The sequence below is a fragment of the Marmota marmota genome, unplaced genomic scaffold (assembly GCF_001458135.2).
Source record: "Marmota marmota marmota unplaced genomic scaffold, marMar, whole genome shotgun sequence".
Lineage (NCBI taxonomy): Eukaryota > Metazoa > Chordata > Mammalia > Rodentia > Sciuridae > Marmota > Marmota marmota.
In genome coordinates, this window is record NW_026000005.1 from 11,606,597 (window position 1) to 11,627,389 (window position 20,793).

At 38.6% G+C, this 20,793-nt stretch overlaps 2 protein-coding genes across 6 annotated transcripts in view; one reads left to right on the top strand and one right to left on the bottom strand.

Moving 5' to 3' along the window:
• The window catches only part of Gls (glutaminase), a 74,634-nt gene extending 61,297 nt beyond the window's left edge, over positions 1-13,337 (top strand). For all 5 annotated transcript variants that reach the window (XM_048808192.1, XM_048808191.1, XM_048808195.1 and 2 more), the window contains 4 exons: positions 6,653-6,714; positions 7,590-7,666; positions 7,760-7,823; positions 10,600-13,337. In XM_048808192.1, coding sequence (XP_048664149.1) covers positions 6,653-6,714; positions 7,590-7,666; positions 7,760-7,823; positions 10,600-10,756 — 360 coding nt within the window. In that variant the 3' untranslated portion in view covers positions 10,757-13,337. The remainder of the gene's footprint in view (positions 1-6,652; positions 6,715-7,589; positions 7,667-7,759; positions 7,824-10,599) is intronic.
• A 2,151-nt stretch (positions 13,338-15,488) lies between these two features.
• Stat1 (signal transducer and activator of transcription 1) overlaps positions 15,489-20,793 on the bottom strand; it is a 37,860-nt gene continuing 32,555 nt past the window's right edge. The window contains exons 24-25 of the mRNA XM_015481161.2: positions 20,608-20,710; positions 15,489-16,980 (exon numbers count right to left, since the gene is read on the bottom strand). Coding sequence (XP_015336647.1) covers positions 16,966-16,980; positions 20,608-20,710 — 118 coding nt within the window. The 3' untranslated portion in view covers positions 15,489-16,965. The remainder of the gene's footprint in view (positions 16,981-20,607; positions 20,711-20,793) is intronic.

Below are 20,793 nucleotides of genomic sequence, written 5' to 3' on the forward strand. Positions count from 1 at the left end.
TAAATACAATATATCCACCAATGAATTCTACCTCCAGCTTGTCAGGGATTTTTTTAAAAAATACTTTTAGTTCTAGATGGGCACAGTACCTTTACTTATTCATTTTTATGTGGTGCTGGGGATCAAACCCATTGCTTCACATGTGCCAGCACTCTACCACTGAACCACAACTGCAGCCTGTGTCAGGGATTTTTAAAAAGCAGTTAAAACTGTTCAAATGTTGAATTTTTTTAGGGTCATCCATTATATAGGTACAAAGTGATATGATTACTTATAAGTACAGAGTTATCAGGAAATTCGGAAGGAGGAGATAAAAGTCAAACAATTCACTTCTAAACAAGTCCAAAATAAATAGGAGAACGATAGGAGTGATGACCTAAGAACATCTCGTGACCGGTAAAATTGATTGAACCCTCTACCTTCTTCCAGCTTTGTGGGAAGAGTGAGGTTTTGGTACGCCAGGCATGCGGTGTCAAGTGAACTCATGTGAACTGGAACATTTTTGTCCCACTGTTGTGGTGACTTTGTACAAATAAACTAAGATAAGGTTGTCTGGTTCTGAGAAGCAGATTTGATAAGGAAAATGTAGTAGTACTGGAAAAATCTACAAGACGAAGGGAAAACTGTTAACATGGAATTTATGACTTTTTAATGACTCTCTACCCAAGTGGAATTTCTCTTTCCTCTGGGGAGGAATATGTCAAACATCTTGAGCCCTTAATTTATAGAGCTATAGTTGCTTCTATGTTATTGAAGAATGATTCATGGTGAATGATTCATCAAAATACAGCTTCCATGCCACTGACGGTTACTGTTAACCCATTATTTTCTGGACTTTAGCTATGTAGACAGGTGTTTTAAAGTGAACACAACTCAGATATGCTGTGGGAAATTAGGGAATGAACCTCCATCAAAGGATAGCACACCTACGTTTTTCGCAAGAGTTGTTGGAGGTGAATGAGTGAACTTCTGGGGAGCCTACGCCTTCAGGTTGTTGGCTGTAGTAGGCCTTCTAAAGGTGTGTCAGTTTAGTTGGGAATATTGGTGAAATTCTTTTAGCAGAGCAGGAAATGGACTGTCCCTAATTGAACTAACAATCCATTTGTTGTCTTAAAACTTAGTTTCATTTTCTTTCTTGACTTTCCACCCATAGCTCATGATGTATGCAGACTTAAAATCTAGGGGGCTGTTTGCTGGAATGAAGAGGCGTTTGTGGTTTGACTTTTAAATGGGGCCTGTGCATATGCTGCCTTCTAGAGCTTTCCTGTTTTGGGAAAAGTGACATTCATTTGGGGATCAGACTCCAGTTTTCTGGTTTGGACTAAATTTATCCCTGAAGTTAGGTTTTTATTTTCATGGGAAAAACAACAAACTTCCATGCTAATTTTTTTTAAATATTTTATTAGCTGTTGATGGACCTTTATTTGTTTGTATGTTGTGCTGAGAATCTAACCCAGTGCCTCACACATGCTAGGCAGGCACTCTACCACTGAGCCACAACCCCAACCCCCTATATTACTTTTTAATAATTTTTTTAGGGCAAGCTAATGCCCCCCACATTTGTCTGAAAGCCTTTGTACATTGAAGTTTTCTCCTTTACTCTCATATTTATTTCTGAGATGAAATATGCTTGAAAATAAACTGTTAACATACTTTGAATAAACTAATTATATTCTAAAATAATTCTTCAATGGACTTTATTTATAAGAAACGTTCTTTTAGAACTTTTAAAACATTGAATAATTGACTAAGCTTATATATGTAATATCTCTTCAAAGTAGTTTGGTCCAAATTCAGAATTTAAAAAGAAACGTAGTTCATATATACAGTCACTGAAATAAATGAGGATTTATTGCTTAGAAGAGCAAATATATTTTAAGGAGAACTATGGGTAATTAATAATGTACACAAGTAAATGTCCCACATGGTCATTTGTGATGTAGTATGGCAAATGTGGGAGAAGATTATATTATTTTTACATTAACACATTAATTGTACAATTACTGTACAATTTCATTATGACAGTTCTATACGTGCATATATTGTGTATTGATCAGGTCTACCTGCCCCAATTTTAACTTCTCTCATCCTCCTCTTCCTTTCCCTGGCCTCCTTCCTTATCCTTAATAGTCCCTCTTCTACTTTCAATTCTCCCCCACACCCCTATAAAAGAGAAAACACAAGATACTTGTCTTTCTGTGTCTGGCTTTTTTCAGTTAGCTTGATGACTTCTGGTTTCATTCCTTTTCCTACAAACAACAGGATTTTATTCTTCCTTATGAAGACTGATGATACTCTGAATAATACTTAATTGTGTATATGTACCATTTTCTCTCCATTCATCTGTGGATGAGCACCTAGACCAATCCCATATTTTGGCCATTGTAAATAGTGTCACAATAAACACTGGTGTGCAGGTGTCTCTTTTGTATGCCTATTTCATTTCCTTTGGATATATACCCAGGAGTGGTGTAGCTGGATTCTGTGGTAGTTCTATTTTTAAAATATTGAGTCACCTTTATACTGTTTTTATTCCCCCTCTGTACTGTTTTCCATGATGGTTGTACTGATTAACATTCCTATCAAAGGAGATTACTTCTGATTTAAGAGATTAGCATTCACAGAGTTGGGATAAGAATAACATTTCATTGAGAAATGAGGAGAGAAAGGATGCTTTCGGGGAATAGCATGACTATCTGGCTTAAAAGGGGCAGAAGTTATATTCAGGGTTGTGGTGGGACAGGAGTGCCTAATTGATGACTCTACCCTGACGTGCTGTCAGGGCACTGTGTGGACAACTGGCAATAAGCTATATGGAAAATGAATGCTGGGATGATTTGGTCTGGGGAGGTGTGGCAGCAAGAAAGGGCATTTCGTGCTAGCCTTGGAGGGTAGGTAAGAATTTGGGAATCTGGGAGTTTTTAAAGGGAGAGAAGAGTGCAGACATCAAGACACAACAAGGGCATTAAGACCTTTTTTACTCTGTCAAGGTTAAGAGAAAAAAAATTAGCCTGAAGAAACTTGAATGCAAGACTAAAGAATTTAAATTGTGTCACAAATGATTTTGAGTTTTCTTGACACTCCCCTACTTAGAAACATTCTGTGATCAAAGCAATGCTTTGAGAAGATGATTAGAAATATGTGAAAGCTTTTGGGAAGTGGAAGGATTAGAGAAGCAGAGGCATCAGGTAGAAGGATTGAATAAATCTGGTAATATAATACATGAAGATGGAGAAGTTGAAGTGATTGATAATGATTATACTCTTAATACCCAAAAGATGGTAACAAACTGAATATTTGATACTTTGGGAGAGAATGGTCACTTAATTAGTCTATAGATATTTAATGGTCATGTACTACATGTGGAAGGCACTGGGATTACGGTGGAGAAAGAATAGACAATCTCTGCCCACATGGAGCTTATATTTAATGAGAAAGATAAGAGCTTATATTTAATGAACAAGAGAGAATATTATGTGACAATTTCCATGGAGAGAGTTAACAAAGTAAGGGATAAGGAGTGAGGAAAGCGGGTGTTTCAGTCTGCAGGATAACGTTGGATAAAACCTGAATGGAGGGATTTGATACCACCTATGTGCTGAGGACCTGAAGCCCAGCAAGAAGAAGTGGTAGGGAACCAGATGTGCAGTGTAACTGGGGAGCAGAGCATTTGGATATGCAAGCCATGCTTGAGAGTTGGAATTTGATTCTTGGTCTGATAGATTCTTTGTCTGATAAACAGCAAGTACCTCGATGTTTTCATGAGATTCCTATGTTAGCAGTTAAATAGGAGGAACAGTTGGGAGGCTGTCCCATCCCTCTAGGTGAAGCAAGCTTGTAGCTCAGATAGACCTACAGCAGTAGAGAGAGGTAGTAAGAAGTGGTGGGAGGATTTGTTGATGAGCTACTTGTGGTTATGAGAGAAGGAACACAAGGAGTATTCTCAGGGTCTGTGTGGTGGACTTGTGTGAATTAGTAATTGTTTCTGGGCAGAAGCAGATCTGCTCCTTATCTCTGAGTGAAGAAGGCTTCCTTCTTCCCTGGGTACCTTGGTGGGAAGAAGCTGGCTGGGTACCCCTAAATGGCTGTGGAGGACTTAAATGCAGCAGTCTTGGGTGACTTCTGGGGCATTAGAATGAGCAACTGCATGAATTAGTGTCATCCCTAAATGGGAGATTCTGGAAGAGCTGACTGGAAGTCAGGGAAGGCAAAACAAATCAAGTTCTGAGACACCCCTGAAATACCTGAAGGTAATGTCAAGTAGACAGGTAGATGCAGACTTCTGGAGCGAGAGTGGGCAGCTGTCAATATTGTTACTGTTTTTGAGTTTGAAGTTTCAGTGTGGCAATCAAGTAGAGCTATAGGGTTGGTGTTTAGGTACAGCGATTAAAGATATAGATTGAAAAGTCATTCTGCCCAGAGGTACATATGAAACATTCGAGGGACGTTATGTTGAAAACCAAGAAAGATGGAGACTGACTTGAAGTATAATTAGACAGTGGAAAGTGGGCAGGGGATGTGCAAAGGAGCCAGCAGGAGGAGCAGTGTCTTGGGAGAAAAGTCCTGAGAGAGTGGGGAGTGTGAGGAGGACAAGAGGAATCAGGACTTAGGAAGCTGCTGGAACTTCTTAGAGTACTGTTCAGAGGCAACAGTGAATACGAAGATAATTTTCAGGGAATTCAAAAGTATAAAATACTTGCAAAAATATGCACTGATAAAGGGAATAAGAGGGTCAAGTGGTAGTTTTTCAAAATGGGATGCTGTGTCTGCATTAAGGCAGACATAAGGGAACCAGTGAAGAAAGAGGTCGGAGAAGCTAGAAACAAAGGTGTTAAGGGAGCGCAGTTAGGAGGTCTGGAAGACTGTGTGAAGGAACGGGTAAAGAAGCAGATCTTGGCAGTGAGGAAGGATGGATAACTTTTTGGTTTGAGGCACAGAGGGAAAAAGAATAGATATTAAGTAAGTACTCTGCATAAAAATGAGGGGAGAGATGAGAGGTGTTTTTTTCCCCCAATCAAGTATTCAGGGTCATCACTGTTTTATGAGTGGCCTCTGGTGTTAAAGACCTGAATAAAGTATAAGGGACACTAATGAAAAAATAATTGTGAACTAGCAATGAGAGACCAGTGGGAAGTATGAATGGTCTCTGGTAGTTAAGCAGCATTCTGTAGCTAAAGAGCACAAGGGGAATTCTGAGAAAGGATTTAGAACCGATACCACTAAAAAAGATGCCAAGAGCACCTAAAAAAAAAAAAAAATAGAAAAAAAAATGGTGCATAACCCAAAAGAGCATATCAGAGTTACCCAGACTTTAAAAAAGGCTATGTGCATGTTTACCTCCTTTCCCTAAAATGTATCAATTTGAGGTATAAGAGTTAGATGACTAGAAATGGGATGGTGGGGGATGCTTATATATTAAAGAGTATTCTGGATGTAACTTTCTCCCACCTCCATACAGAACATTGTCTGGACTGTTCAGAGGGACTGACTTCAGGGGACAGGATGGGCAGCAGTAGTAAAGAATGGCAGGAAGGGAAGTTAATGGACTGAAGGAGTATTAGCTTTTTAAAGGATACCAACACTAATGGCCGGTAGTGTTATTTTGGAGGTATACAGCTCAGGTAGTTCCTGTATTCAGAACTCTGCAAGGCCTCTCATATGTTCATGAATCTCCCAAGGAGATTTAATATTTTAAGGACATATCTGATCACAGGACCCTTATTTTCATGGAGCATCTTGCAGACTATAGTTTTGCTACAAAACAGGCTTAGAAAATACTGGTCAGTTTGTTAGTTTTTAAAAATTCACAGGTTGTGGGGGGCCATAACACAAACAGAATGTCCATTTTAAGATCTTGAAGCACAGCTCCAGAACTAGGTTGTTTGTGGAGAACTAAGTTACTTTCCATCCCTCCCATTGAGTTTTCATTTCCTACCATTGCGTCTAATGTTAGTTGGGTCATCAGTATGAATGTTGAGGTTATAAAGCACAAGACAAACTGGAAATTTATAAAATATTTACCAACAAATTGTATGATCAGTAGTGTAGTTTTTCATCAACATTGCTGGGTTGATCCACCTTTTAAGCAGTTTTATGGGTTCTCTAAATGCTCTAATTTGTACCTGATGGGCAGGGAAACAAAAACTCCAGTGAAGTACAGCCCTATTCCTAAGTTTAAGATGATAAATACTGAGTTTTGTCTTTAAGATTTGCAAGGAATCCAGTTAGTGGAGAGGAATGTTATTGCTGGCAGGGATTAGATACTTAAAATAGCATGATTTAGTTTTTAATCATGTGATGACTTTTATCAGTATACACACTTGCTCACAGAACTGAGACATGCTAAATGAGAAGAGTGCTAAAGCATTTTAAGTTGCCCCAAATAGCAGATTGTGAGCTTTCACTCTTGTGCCAACTGGTATCATTCCATTCCTTCTCTCATGAACCTTATCTTTATTATTGAATCTTCCTTCATAATACTGTTAAAAGAAGCAAATACCACACATGTGTATATTTGGTTATAGAAGTGTACTTGATAACCTTTTGCGAGTGATCCAGCTGAAGTATTCCAAGCACATGGAAATACCAGTGACAATTGAACACTGTGGGTTTGTCTTTTCCTGTGAATGTCTGAACTTTCTTTTCTTCACAGGTAAAATCAGTGATAAACCTTTTGTTTGCTGCATACACTGGAGATGTATCTGCCCTTCGAAGGTATGTTGTCTGGGTGGATTAGCATGTGGTTTTCCATTATTGTGAAGTTGACGCTAGGTTAGCAGCCTAGCATCAAGGCTAAGGTCTCACTTTCATTTCCCTCTAATAAAAACAACCCAAACAAAATTTTTATTAAACCCCCATGTTCAATGCTTTAGGCCTGCAGCCCAGTCTCGTTCTTTTCCACCTTTTAGAAAAGCCTAGATATCTGCATTCCCAAATGGTAACTTATCCAACTAACCTGGCTAATTAATATTAGGGGTTTACCATTATTGGACAGTACCTCCCCATTCCACATTCACTCCCCATCTCTGGTGGGGGGATGGGACGGGAATCTGGTGTCCTGTAAATCATCAGGATCGGAAAGGCCATCTACTACCGAATACTTAATATAAAGTCTCTTGTATAGAGTTGCAACTGACCTTTAAATGGAAAGATGTATAGGCTTAATTTCTACATTTGTTTCAAAGTCCAGTCAGTACTCATAAATTGTAGAATGTAAAGTATCAAATTAAAGAATGGGAATCTCTGTGAAGACATACAACTTTACTATTAGCTTCTTGCCCTGTTGAGACATAAAATTTGGTATAGGTGTGTCTTTCTTCTGGAGTTTGAATAATAGCGTGATAAAACTTAATTCTGTGAGAGATGGTTAATATTTCATCCTACCCCCAAATAGCAAAGATAAGGATGAGGTGAGGTGGCATTTCCCAGGACACCTGGGTACTGAGTGAACAGGGACTCTAGTTAACATTAATGAGCCTGGCAAAGGATGGCGCCTGACAGGCCCTGAGGTTAAATTTATAGAGTGAATGTTACAGTGTGAACTGAATTTGTTTTATATATACTGAATAGCTATGCTTATGAATTTTCAGATTTGCTTTGTCAGCCATGGATATGGAACAGCGGGATTATGATTCCAGAACAGCACTTCATGTAGCTGCTGCAGAGGGTAATACATAAACCAGTCATTTATTATTATTTTCCCCAGAGTTAACTTCTACTAAATACTAATATCTGTTTGTTTTTTTTGGGGGGGGGGTAGGTCATGTTGAAGTCGTTAAATTTTTGCTGGAAGCTTGCAAAGTAAATCCCTTCCCCAAGGACAGGTAAGCACTTACATACCTTTTACCATAATGGGCAAGTCAGTATTTGATTATACAGGACTACAGTATTTAAGTGATGGTATATGTAAAGTCACTAAGGCATTTGAATCTGCTGTGGTGTCTTTCCAGAGGCAACAAACAAAACCTTGTTTCTGCTAGATGGGTTATCTGATCTCCCATATCCTATTTCTTATCTAAGAATGGTATTCTTATTAGAAAATTTGAGCCTTGACTATCAGTCCACACACTACATGAAAAAGAAAGTTCTTTGTGTTTGGAAAGAGAAAATAGAAATTCTGTCCTCACAGGGCTTTTAACTACACAGGGGAGATAGGGTAAACATGTAAGAATGCAGAAGTAAAAGAGCCCATCTTGAGGGGCATATGAAGAATGTGTAAGAAAGCTTCTGAAAAAGAACTCTATAATGAATACATTGGAGTTTGCTGAAAGTCCGAGATTTGGGTAGAAAGCTTTATCAGGCTTTGTAGAAGTTGAATTCTAGCCAGTGATTTTGGGGGAAAGATTAGCATTCAATCTATAGTAGGAAGAATTTGCCTGGGATGTTTTCTGGTCCTTTCCTCTCCCTCCTGGTCCACATGGCAAACTGCTACCCTTCCTGTGGCAAATGCTGTCCACAAAGTGAGCAATGCAGGGATAAGAGCCCAGGGCATGACCATGTATAGTAAATTGTGCACTCACAATACTTGATGTTATTTATTGAAGAAGAGCAGATGAGTCAGTGAGTATTGAGAATAAAGGGTTAGAATAACATGAGTAAGAAATATTTGATTTAGAGTTTTGCTATGTATAAGGACTGTGGATTTGATGTCTGAGGAATGGGAGTTACTGTATTAAGTTTAGAGCAAGTTGATTACTCTCTAGGTATTAAATGTGTTTACTAAGCTATATCTACTTTTTAAAAATTAGGGCCTAGATCTCATTGGTTCAGCTTGTAAGAAATGAGAAGTTATGTTAGTGTCTGAACAGTGTGCGAGTGTGGTAACACATCTGCTTATCTAACTTTACTCCTATAATTATTTAAATAACACGACGACTATTTGTGGCAGTATTCCAAAACCTCAAGTTAGGGTGACAATTCTCCCATTTATCCCCAAATGTAATACCCTTCTCAGCTCTTTATAGAGGAAGAAACCAAAAGAATATTTCCCCTGTGTTTATAATTCCTAGTAAACACTAGTATGTGCTAGAAATATTTACTGTGTTTTTATATATTTGAACCCCTCCCCAAGTTGGCCTCTAAGAATGCAGAAGTAAAAGAGCCCGTCTTGAGGGGCAAGTTAGCTAAGTTAACTATTCAGCCTAACCCCACCCCTCAAAAACTAACAGATTTTAGGATGGAAGCTATAGACCCAAAACAATTATTTTTCTTCATTTCCTAAGAATCAGTATCATCTAAAATTATAAACTAGGCTTGAGTGAAATTAGTATATTCTTTGAAGTTGATTATTCTTCATTGTTTCATGGGAAAAGAGTTATAAAAAGGTAACTTATGGTGGCATTCAATTCTTAGAAAGCCCACATAATCACATGCTGTTGAAGATGACTGAAAAGTCCCTCTGTAGAGCCACTGTCTCCCTCAACTAAGGAAGGCCTGTACAGAAATAAAAAACCATTAGTCCAGCTGTTTTTTGAGAAACACAAAAGATACTTGTAAAGTGTTACTTACCTGATTTAAAAAATTAAGAATAGGGTTGGGGTTGTGACTCAGTGGCTTTCCCTCTGGCGGGGAAAGTTGAGTGCTCACACGTATGAGGCACTGGGTTCAATCCTCAGCACCACATAAAAATAAATAAACAAAATAAAGATATTGTGTCCATGTATAACTAAAAAAGTATTTTAAAATATTTAAGAACAGGTTACCAAAAATGTTTAAAAATGAGACAGTTTTAAACACTTTTGGTTTCATAATGTGACCAGTAATACAGCAAAGGAAAGAAGGAAACAGAAGCAAAGTGGAGAGAGTGGCCCATGAGCCCACAGAGCAGGACACTGGCAGCCTCTGAGAAGTTCTTGACACAAGTAGAGAGGGAAGGAGAGGGCCTTCTCACTTGTGCAGTATCTGGAACTCAGACTCATCCCTGCCCTGTGCTGCGGTGTGAGCCTCACAGTGCTGTCTCTGCCGATTAGGCAGTGCTATCCCTTCTTCATTTCTTCATATCCTGGAATCTTTATCTATCTTGCTCTTAACAGCGCAGCCCCAGCACACTTAATAAGGAAGGGAAACTGAGTCTTCTGTGTGGGTAGAGGTGTAGGTGAGCCCACACTTCCCATCCTACTGAAGGTGATGGAAATGTCACTTTCTCTGGGTCAGTCTTGTTCCTCCAATACATGGTTAAGCCCTCATAGAGTTATGGTTATTTCTAGACTTCTGAGATTTATTGTGATGTTTGAATTGACTGGAACATTTATTTAAAAATAAATCCTTTGGACTTTTCAGGAACCTTTGAGGTATCTATTTTGTCTGTCAAAACTAGGACTTTCCTTATAAAGGTCCCTCCACAAGCACTTGGATATGTAAACCGGTTCCTATCATAGAGATATTTTTCTCTTCATCCTCATATCCCAAATTGTCTGTGAGATCAGTTTTTAAATTATAAATTCCTTTCTGCATTTCTGCTAACGATTTTTACTTATAATATTGCTAAAGTGATTAAACCTGGGTGGCTGTTTAACCTATATTAAAACCTAGGGATGTTGGATGATCATCTTCATGCAGAAATTACCTAATGACCCTGTCCATACTGTGCCACTTGTTTAGGTGGAATAACACTCCCATGGATGAAGCACTGCACTTTGGACACCACGATGTATTCAAAATCCTCCAGGAATACCAAGTCCAGTACACACCTCAAGGAGACTCCGACAATGGAAAAGAAAACCAAACAGTCCATAAGAATCTTGATGGATTGTTATAATGGTCTTAAATCCCAAGATTTAAATCACTTACCTATTTAATTGTGGAAAATGATTATGAAGAACATGTGTATTTCTATCTGGTAGTGATGTATATTTTACATTTGTCATTTCAGTGTTACCGGAGTTTTCTTCATTGTGCACACAGGACAAATCTGATCTCTTTGGGAAAAAATAGAAATAAAACAATCTCCCTCCATAATGTGAGCAATATTTACCTCGTGCACTGTATAATTTGATGTAAAAGAAATAGTTACCAATGCTAGCTTAAGTGTGTGGTCTTCATGATTCATTTGTGTGTTTTGTGAACTTTCAATTCATGGTGATGATTTGCTGATACACACTTATACATTAAGCTCTGTTGTACAGTCTGTCCAAAGGGGTCAAGGCTGTCTTCAGAAGCAAACAGTGTGACTTTGAAGACTTCAAATATAGATTTAGTTTTGAGTGTTGAACAACAATTATGCAACAATATGGTTGAGTGTTTAAAATGTCTCCCGTCACCCTCGCTTCATGATGTGACTCTAAAATAGTTAACAGCTGTTAGTAGGATAGGCCAATTCTGATTAGACTGTATCAGGGAATCTGTTTAAAAATATGTTTGGTGACCAAAACATATGTGTGAATATAATTATAATACTTTTGAACATTTTTTCTTTTTTGATATCCCCTTAGTCCAGCCTCTCTTCTCAGACTTTAGCTGTCTGCCTCTTCCCTCTGGCTGGGAAAGTGAGTGCTGGCATACTATGCAGTTTTCATGTTTCCACAGTAAGTCAGAAAATGCCTCACATTTCTGGCATCAGAGCTACTACTTTGCCATTTGTATGTACCAGAAACAAATTACTAAGGATAAATTAGTCCAATTCATTTGTTCTGAAAAAAAAAACAAAGGCATGTGCCGCTACAGCTCTTTAAAAAGTTATTTTTCAGCTCCTAGACAAAGACAAATTCAGAAATGCTCTAAGTTACCAAAGTTATTCTGACTGTAAGGGAACTGCTACAAATAACATTTGTTTTTAAATCTGCCATTCAAAGTCTGCATCAAGATATTTGTCCTCTTCGGGAAGACTACTGGATCACTCCCGATTTTTTCTCATTCTCTACCGTATAATTTTTTGTGGGTTCTATAGTTCAATAATGAGAAAAAGCCAATCCATTTTAAATTGATACCCATCATTTTGTCTTAGGGAGTTAATTCACGATTCATTTAGAAAGTAGGTAAAAGGGGCTTCAGAACTGAAGAACAATTTTCTAGTAAATGCACATACATTGTATCTTATCATAACCTCAAAGAAATAAAGAGGTATGTCAGTGAGGATTTCTGACATTAAGCATACTGTCCATACATGTGTATACATGGACTTCTTTGAAGCTATTTAGTGAAATGAGCAGAATTCTCAACTACATGAATGCTAGTTGTTACCACATTAATGTGGCAATTCCCCCCCGCCTCCCAATCAGCATAGACTGCTGCTTCCAAGCTTTATTATGCCCAATGGCACTGTTACTCACTCCAGCAGTCCCCTGGTGCTTTGACTTTTGCTTTTAGTCTAAGTCAGTAGCTTTTGCCACTGCCCTCCCAATCCCTAGATGGCCCCTCCCTTGGTGAAACCACGCCAGTGTTCCTTAGCTGCTCAGTTACAAAGGCGGCTCCTGTGTTCCAGCATCTGTGGGGAGAAAGGAAGGTGGGCACCACTGTGTTCCTGCCCCATGGATCTTATCAAGCCGTTCAAACAAGTTGTATTTGCAAGACGCTGTACAGGAGCAGCATTATCCCCACAGGTATTGGGGTAGACATATTTTAATTGAAATCAACAAGGATAACTGCCTAAATAGCAGCTTGCTGTCTGTGATTAAAATGAAACATTAAGGTGGTTCAGTTGTGTGTTTTAAGATTACCAATGAGTGATTTTGAGGCTTTTATCTAATAATGAAGTTCTAACTATTATTTGGGAACAAAGAGAGTTTTCTTCCTTTCTCAGATCCAAACTGCTTTGTAAAATTCTTTGTGGTTTAGTTAAGTGTGCCATTATTTCCCCAAGATGTTATCTAAGACTTTGTGCCAGGTGCTCTGGCTGTTTGCTACTGGCTGGTGATAATGAGTACATTTTATTTAAATGCTTGTTGAATGCTTGTTTACTGCTGCCATCAGTAAACTCCAAAGATCTTTTTGTTTTAGCTTTAGGATCATATGTGCTTTTTCTGTATCCTGGGAGCTTTGGATGGTCGTGTTAATATAAAGCTTTGTATACATTGTCGTTTTTATTGGTCTTGGTTCTAATGGTCTCATCTTTGGTGATATGCTGTCCCCACTGCTGCCCCACACTGCCTGTAGCTGCCGAGTTGGATTCGCTTTTGCTTCTGTGGTCTGTCTGGCAGGGAAATGAATGAGCTGTTAACAGATTTGGATTCTTCCTGGAGATTACACAGCTATGAATGTATTTGCTTTCAATATCTCCCAAAGTGGATCTAATCTTCAAAGTATAAATTGTTAAGTATTCTGAAATTGGGAAACATTTTATTTTAAATGAAATCAGATAGTGTTGCTTTTTACAGCATAATAAATACATGTATGATAAAAAAGTGTGAAAATGGATTTTCTTAAAACAACTAAGGTTTTTCTCTTACGACCCTGGGTTGAACACTTTACTGAGTGTAGGGATCATGTCCAGTTGGTCAGATCCATTGCTAATGCCTACTATGAACCAGGTAGTATGCATGGTGTCAGGTGGGGCTATCACAATGACAAAGCCAAGGAGTTCATCCTCAAAGATGTGGGAATGGGGAAGCACATTCTATCCTCTAGAATTTAACACTACCCTTTCATTGTTACAAAGTGCTCAGTAAATACTTGTTGAACTGAACCATTGAACATATTCTTGAATGAGAGGACAGGTTATTTTTATTTATAAAACCTTAATCTACTTGGAGAGTTGAACCTGGTGCTACCACACTAGGATCTGAGTTGGACCAGTTGGCAAAGCTAAGCTCCTGCCTAATTTGTTATATGTAGGAATGGCATTCACTTCCAGTGCCAGAAACCCTGGTCCTTGGAGCACTCTTTCCCTTCAGGTTTAAGGTTTGTGTCTGGTTCATGGTAGACATGAGCACCAGGGCCAATACATTTTCATCTATCAAAGTCATTTATCACAGACTAAATTGTTTGGCTATAGAAGCCACGGTATTTTACCATCTTCATTATTGATATTTTAGAAATGCAGGAGACATCAGAAATTCTCTAATCTAACCCATTCTTTTATTGATGAAGCTGGGACTCAAGAGAGGCTCATGATACAGAACTCTTAGTCCCATACTCTTTTCCTATATCCTATAATAAGGTCCTACTGACTATGGACAGAATTTGCATTTAAACTTATTTATATTAAATAATTCACATCAGCTAAGGCTTCTCCGCTGTGGAATTTTAAGGTCAGGCATAGCTGCTATAAAGTTAAGCTCTGTAACATATAGGCAACTTCACCTACACCTATCAGTGCAGATGTACAGATAATCCCAAGGGAGAAACTTTATATTTGTTGTTGTATAACAAGATCATTTTATTTTTGTGTGGCTATTTTAGGGGTTGGGTTAATCTTCATAGTAAAATGAGTAAATTCGTAAATCATAGACTGAATGGTTCAAGGAAGCCCCCTATGTATGTTAAAAGGTGGCACTTGAAAAAAAACTTTTGCAGAAAGGGGAATTTTATAGTTATGTATGGAGTGGATGTGATTTATTAGATTATAGAAGGTCCAGCTCAGATCCTAGTGAGATAGGAAGGTTATATGATCCAGATCCTAGAACATCTTAGGTTTATCATGGTTTTGTTCACCAATATTTCCCAAACATCTAGACTAGAGCCTGGCTCATGGCAAATACTGAATACATACTTGACGAATTAATAAATTAATGAATCTTAGCCAACCAAAAGATGCCACTTGAATAAATACCCCTTACTTGGGGAACAATATCTGAGTTCAAAGACTAGGTACAAGAATTTCCAAAACACTTTCTAGCTTTTTCCCTGGAGCAGTCAGATGTGACAGAGGACTATTTTGTTCATTAAGACCTGCCTTCATATTCCACTTTAGTTTGTAGGCAGTAAAAACATCTTGCTCGTTTAATGCCGTCTCTGAAAATAATTCTCTTTTCTTGAAAATAATAAATTTATCCTAAGTGGTACATATATGCTCTATGCTTAGAAAACACCTACCAAATTTACAAGTGTCATATAAACACTATCCAAGATATACTTAAAACACAAACATAGCTTAATCCATGATTTGCTCAGCAATATTTTAGTGGTCAATTAAATGAGACTACAAATTGATCTCTTCCACTGACCTATCTTAATCTGCCATTTAAATTCTGGTTACAAGCATGGTGAGTAAGGAGAATATTTAAGAAAGCAGTGTTATTAATCTTATTGTAAAATAAGGACTGATACGTAAATGAGGTAAATATTAAACCAGTTCATAATGCCAGCATTATTAAAACCTTATACTAAAGATTGGCTGGTACAGTAAAATGAAACTATGCCAATCATTCTTAAAGGACAAAAGTTTAACAAGTAGTTAAATCCTAGGAATTAGGGACAATATTCACAAAAATGTGGTCATGTTTCTTGATTTTTTCAGTTTGAAGATTCAACCAAAACCCAGCCAGGTTCATACTATCCTATGTAAAAACTGAGAAGAGGCCTCAATTTGTGTAGTAATAAGAAAAATAAAAAAATACTGTGTGCATATTATATTTAATGTAATATATATACTTTAGCTTTAATTATAAAGTAGATGTCAAGAAAATTTTATCTCCACCAAAGAATAACACAGCATTTCTGTAATCACATAGTTGTGGTGGTGGAAATGGAGAGAGGAGAGCGGCCACGCAGACAAGCGGTCTGTGAAAGTTATTCAGAAGAACCCTGTGGACTCATCCCTTATCACTGCTCTGTGTCCACACTAATGAAAGAAGACCATATAAACAAAACAAAACAAAACAAAAAAATAGTACATTCCACAAAACATCATCCATTCAAAAAACTATGTGGAAAAACCGCAAGACAGATAATGGAACCATTTGCAAACATAATTGTCAGAAAATCACATTTATCAGTGAAAAATATGCAGTTCTCCGTGCAGTTACATAGGACATGAGTTCTGAAATAATTTGATTTTCATGTTATCTATGGTTAATGATTCAAGTTGTCAGTAACTACGTTTTCTACTCCTTTCTCAATTTTATGGCTAATAGACTAAATACCAGCTAATAACAGTAAAAACAAATGAACCCATTTAAGAAACATGAATTAAATTCCTGGGTTTATCTCCGTCTGCAATTAATTTCAATGTTTTAAAAAATAAAGAGATCTGCCTTAAGAGGGCTGTTGTTAAGAGCTTGGCTCCCTTCATGGAAGGGCAAAGACAATTTCATTCACCAGTGACCAAGATGAAGGTGAAACACACTAAGCTCTGGATATTAAATATTAAACAGAAAACTCTATTTATGAATTTAGAAAATGTACTTCCTTCTATTGATAACAGCCAATATTATTCAGCCATAACCAACACAAAAGCTAATTCTCTTCTAGAAAAAAAGAATTTTTCTCCAGTTTTAAATGGCCAGTGTGGAAGATATAATTAAAATGAAGAGCACAACTTCTTTTTCTCCTACCCAGATGCAAGAAGGCTACTTTTGGTAAAGTATTGATATATAATTTTACATAAACTTGGCTTTGAACTATTTCATTGGCAAAACAATAGACTTTCAGCCATATTTAAAGCAGAATGGAAATTTTCTTTTTCTACATCAAGAGTTCCCAAGTAACCAATATCTATCCAACAACCTGTAACAGCTGGGCACTGATTTCATGCACAGCATTTGCTAAATTGTTGCCGAACTTCTCACCTTTCCCAAAGGTCTCTCATTCTAGTCCTGATGCTTTGGGTGCATATGGATGTTTTTCATTTGCAAAATCCACTCTGTGGAGAGTACCTTTCAATTTCACCTTCAATAAAATGCATGAAGCCCTTCAGAGTAACATGTTTCTGAATAAGAGAAACATCCACTTGCTATCAATAGGCTGCAGCAAATTTGTTGTCCTCTCTTTCATTTCCCTAGAAACACAGGATGTGAAGGAACAGAGCAGCAGGAAGGAGTCACAGATGGGAAGAGAAAAATGTTGCCAGAGAAGATGAGAAAAATTCATGCTCTATACTGCATTCATCTGTAAGAGATAAAAGATGGTTAAGTTTATCACATTGATCTTGTGACAAGCAAGTTCAGATATTTAACATCACTGTAGAATGTAGTGGAAGGAAGACACTTCTAACAGCAATAACCACCAATGAATTTGAGGACCTTCAACATGACCTACCCATTTTCTGGACTAATCAAGACCTTTTATATCACTTAAGCTGATGGATTATTACTCTACAGCCTGCTGGCTTAATTTTGTGAATCTATCCAGACTGCATAAAGCTTTCTGCTGTTATGCAAGTCTGGGGACAGAGCAATGTGGCAAATCCACTCATGCAAAACAAGGGTGAGGAAATGCTGAGTTATATGCCAGAGGGAGAGAGGGATGTGAGGGAAATGATGAATTTCCCTTAAAGGTCACTCATAGGTAAAATAAATGAATGTTTCAAATACAGGCCAGAGAAGTAGAATTATTAAGATCCCCTACACCTTCCCTACCGGTGCCTTCTGCCCAGTTGCCTTGAACATGGCAACTTGGAGTCAGGAAATTGCTCCTCAGGGAATGGTGACTGTCCTACCGCTGACTCCCTGACTTCTATACTGGTCTTTCGCCTTATATCAGATGTTCTGAGAGACTATTTGGTCCCCTGCAATGTCTAAAGACGTTTCTGACTGCCATGACTGGATGTGGTGGTGTATGGCATCTATCTAGTGGGGAGAGGCCAGAGATACAATGCAGAGGACATAATTCTCCATCCCCAAATGCCTGTAGTACCAAGACTGAGCACTAGACAGTAAAGCCTCTTGAGAGCTTTTCTAAATCTCAAGTGCTCAATAGTGCATGGTACTTGGTGGGGTCTTAGGAAAATCATTTTGGATTGAAAATCACACTGAAGGTTCTGCCCCTATGCTGCAGCCTGGTCAACAGCACAAAGTTGTAGTTAAGATGGCAGACTTTAGGGGTGTCAGGGAGAGAGAGAGAAAAAAGGAAGCCCAGATTCCAATCTTGTCACTGTGTGATTGGACACATTACTTAACCTCTAAATGTTAAGGTCCTCAGTCAAAGTTGGCTAATAGTACCTAGCAGACAGGTTTATGGAAAGGGTTAAATTAGCATATGTAAACTGTCTATACAGTAGAAGGAAAATAGTAGATAATAAATTATCATAATTTTTTCTTCCTTGTTGTTGTTGTTATGAGCTTTGGTCAAAGGCCTCTAGGAAAGTAGAATGGTTGTACTACAGCCCAGAGGGAAAAACTTATCATACAGAAAATCCAGGCTAAACAAACACCCAACTCATGTGGCAAAAAACACTAGTAATTTTGCTATCTTGGATAATTTCCTCAGGAGCTTGTGGTCCTCTTGCCCAGAGGCTGCACTGGGCATCAGTCCCTAGTGTCACCCTAGTCCAGAGCTGCAACCTCCAGACTGGGTGGAAATCAGCCAGCTCTGAGAGAGCTGCTTCCATCTCAGAGCCATGGATGCCGAATGGAAGTCATGGCCAAGACTGAGGACAGAGCAGACCACAGTGGAGCCAATCCAGTTTAAAAACTCATCCAGTTTTTATTTTGAATTTGCATTTGAATTTGCCTAACCAGTGCTGTGTCTCCCTTACAGCCTCTTTTAGCTCTGTACATCTACTGACCTGCCTGGAGTCTTTAATGGTGTGTGTGCATGTGTGTGATGTGTGGGGAGAGGGGTAAAGACAGAGAGATTGACTTTATTCTACAAATGAAATGAATGATATCATTTGGGATGGAATGGCTATAGGAATGTCCAAAGGCCACAAACCATTTCCTGACATTTATTTGCAGTATTTAAACTGCTCTCACAGTATCATTCTGAGAGCATACAGGAGGCAGTCCTACTGCTTACACAGATGGACGGAATTAATCCATCTTCTTTTCACAAGGTCACAGGGATAATGGTGATGATAGAGTTGGAACTCTGCCTGCCAAATCCCAATCACAGGCCTCTCACCCAGAGGCCACACTGCCTTTGTCTTAATAAGCAGAATAAAATGCTCAGTTTGTGCAAACAGCCTCTATGGGATGCACATTTTGAACGAAGCCAAGTCTGGCTGTTTGTGGCAGGTGTTCTAGGATGGTGAACAAGAGCATGCATTCTGGAGACACCAGGTAGATTCAATGTTGGTTCTACTGTTGACTAACTACTGGATCTTAGTCAAGCTCTGTAACTGGGGACAGGGCCCTGCTCTATGTCTGCCAAGATGAGAACAACAATAACACCCAACTTAGAGGCTTTTTATGGGGAAGTGCTTGGGAGGGGGGAGGTGCTAGTAAGTGCCACCCATCAATAGTGATGCGGCTGAGGGACCTTGCTCAGGAACAAAAGAGGTGTAAAAGGGGATCACCCTGCTTTTTGGCTCTATCTATATAGCTTATATTTTCTAAATTGGACTTTAAGAGTACTGCGTTGTTGTGCCAGGCTTATAGAGCACTTTTTAGAGGAGTGTTGGGATGCTACCTTACACAGAGAAAAGGCTCATTTTGCACAGACCAAACTATTTTGCTATCATACTAGCTAAGCATTTTTCTAAATGGCTTTTTTATCCTCAACAATCAGGAAAGTGTAAGAAAGTACAGTCTCTACAGATTTTAGCCCTCCTAAAGTGGAGGAAAAGGCCTTCTTACCCTTAAGAAACGTGACGCTGATCAGGTATTACTGAGGTCACGTGAACACACTCCCTGAATTCATGATGGTTTGTAAGAGACGCCTCACCCCCTCTTTTCCCTCTCCCTCCCTGACTTCCTCTCTCATTTTTGAGAACCTATTTTTGCCAGGCACCAGGTACAAAATGATGAAGAAAAGCCAGCAGTGACTCAGAGAGGTGTTTTTTTTTCTTTTTTTTTTTAAAGCACTAAACCAACTTTGAAAAATGAACTGGAATAGCTCCATGCGAAAAAGAGCTTAAAATTAAACAGCATCAGCAAAAACCCAGCCAACCAAACAAATCTTTAAGAGGAAGGATTTCAGGCTGAAATGCAAACAATACTGTTTGATATATTGAAAAATATTCTCCCAGAGGAAGATCACCTCTTTTGGAAACAATCATGTTCCTATTTCTATCATGAAACTCACTAACTCTTTCACCCCCTGTGCTGTTTTTTCTGGGCTGGCCTTTTTTCATAGCTTCAGGAGCTAGCAGCACAAATTCCTTCTTAAATAGGAAGCAGAGAAAGCCCTTTCAGGGCTGCTTGCTAAGTGTAAATCTGTAATTACTGCAACTACCCAGCATTAGTCCCTAAAAATAACACCCTTTCCTAAGAATGTCACTGTGGTAAGGCTGTAGGCAGAAAGAAAACATTTTATCAGAAAAATATTAGTTCCTTAATATGTGAAATTCTACAAGGACAGAACTTTTGTACTTCAAAGGGCAGAAGGGGAAACATAAGTATTTGAAATGTCACCTATTTTTTGGAGGATGCCAAGAATAAACATTTTGCTGATGATGTACCTTGTCGAAGCACAGCAGGCTTTTCCTTGTCCCAGCTCATCTGAAAAATGCCCTTTCTTTGGCTCTGCCAGAGGAATCCTTCTTGAGGAAAGTCCCTGGATCTGCTGCAGTGCCCACCCTGCCTCAGAGGGCACCCGCTTACCCAGGTCTGGGAACACCCCTGCAACAGTACTTACCATAGTGTCGAATTCCACATTGCCCACTATCCGGGATACCTCATCAAACTCCTCAGGGGACATGGGGAGCAGGTTGTCTGTGGACTGAAGTCTAGAAGGGTGACTAGAAAGGGGAGGAAGGAAAGGGAAATGTTAACACCTCATGAAAGCCCTACTGCAGACTCAACACATTTTCTTTATCTTTTG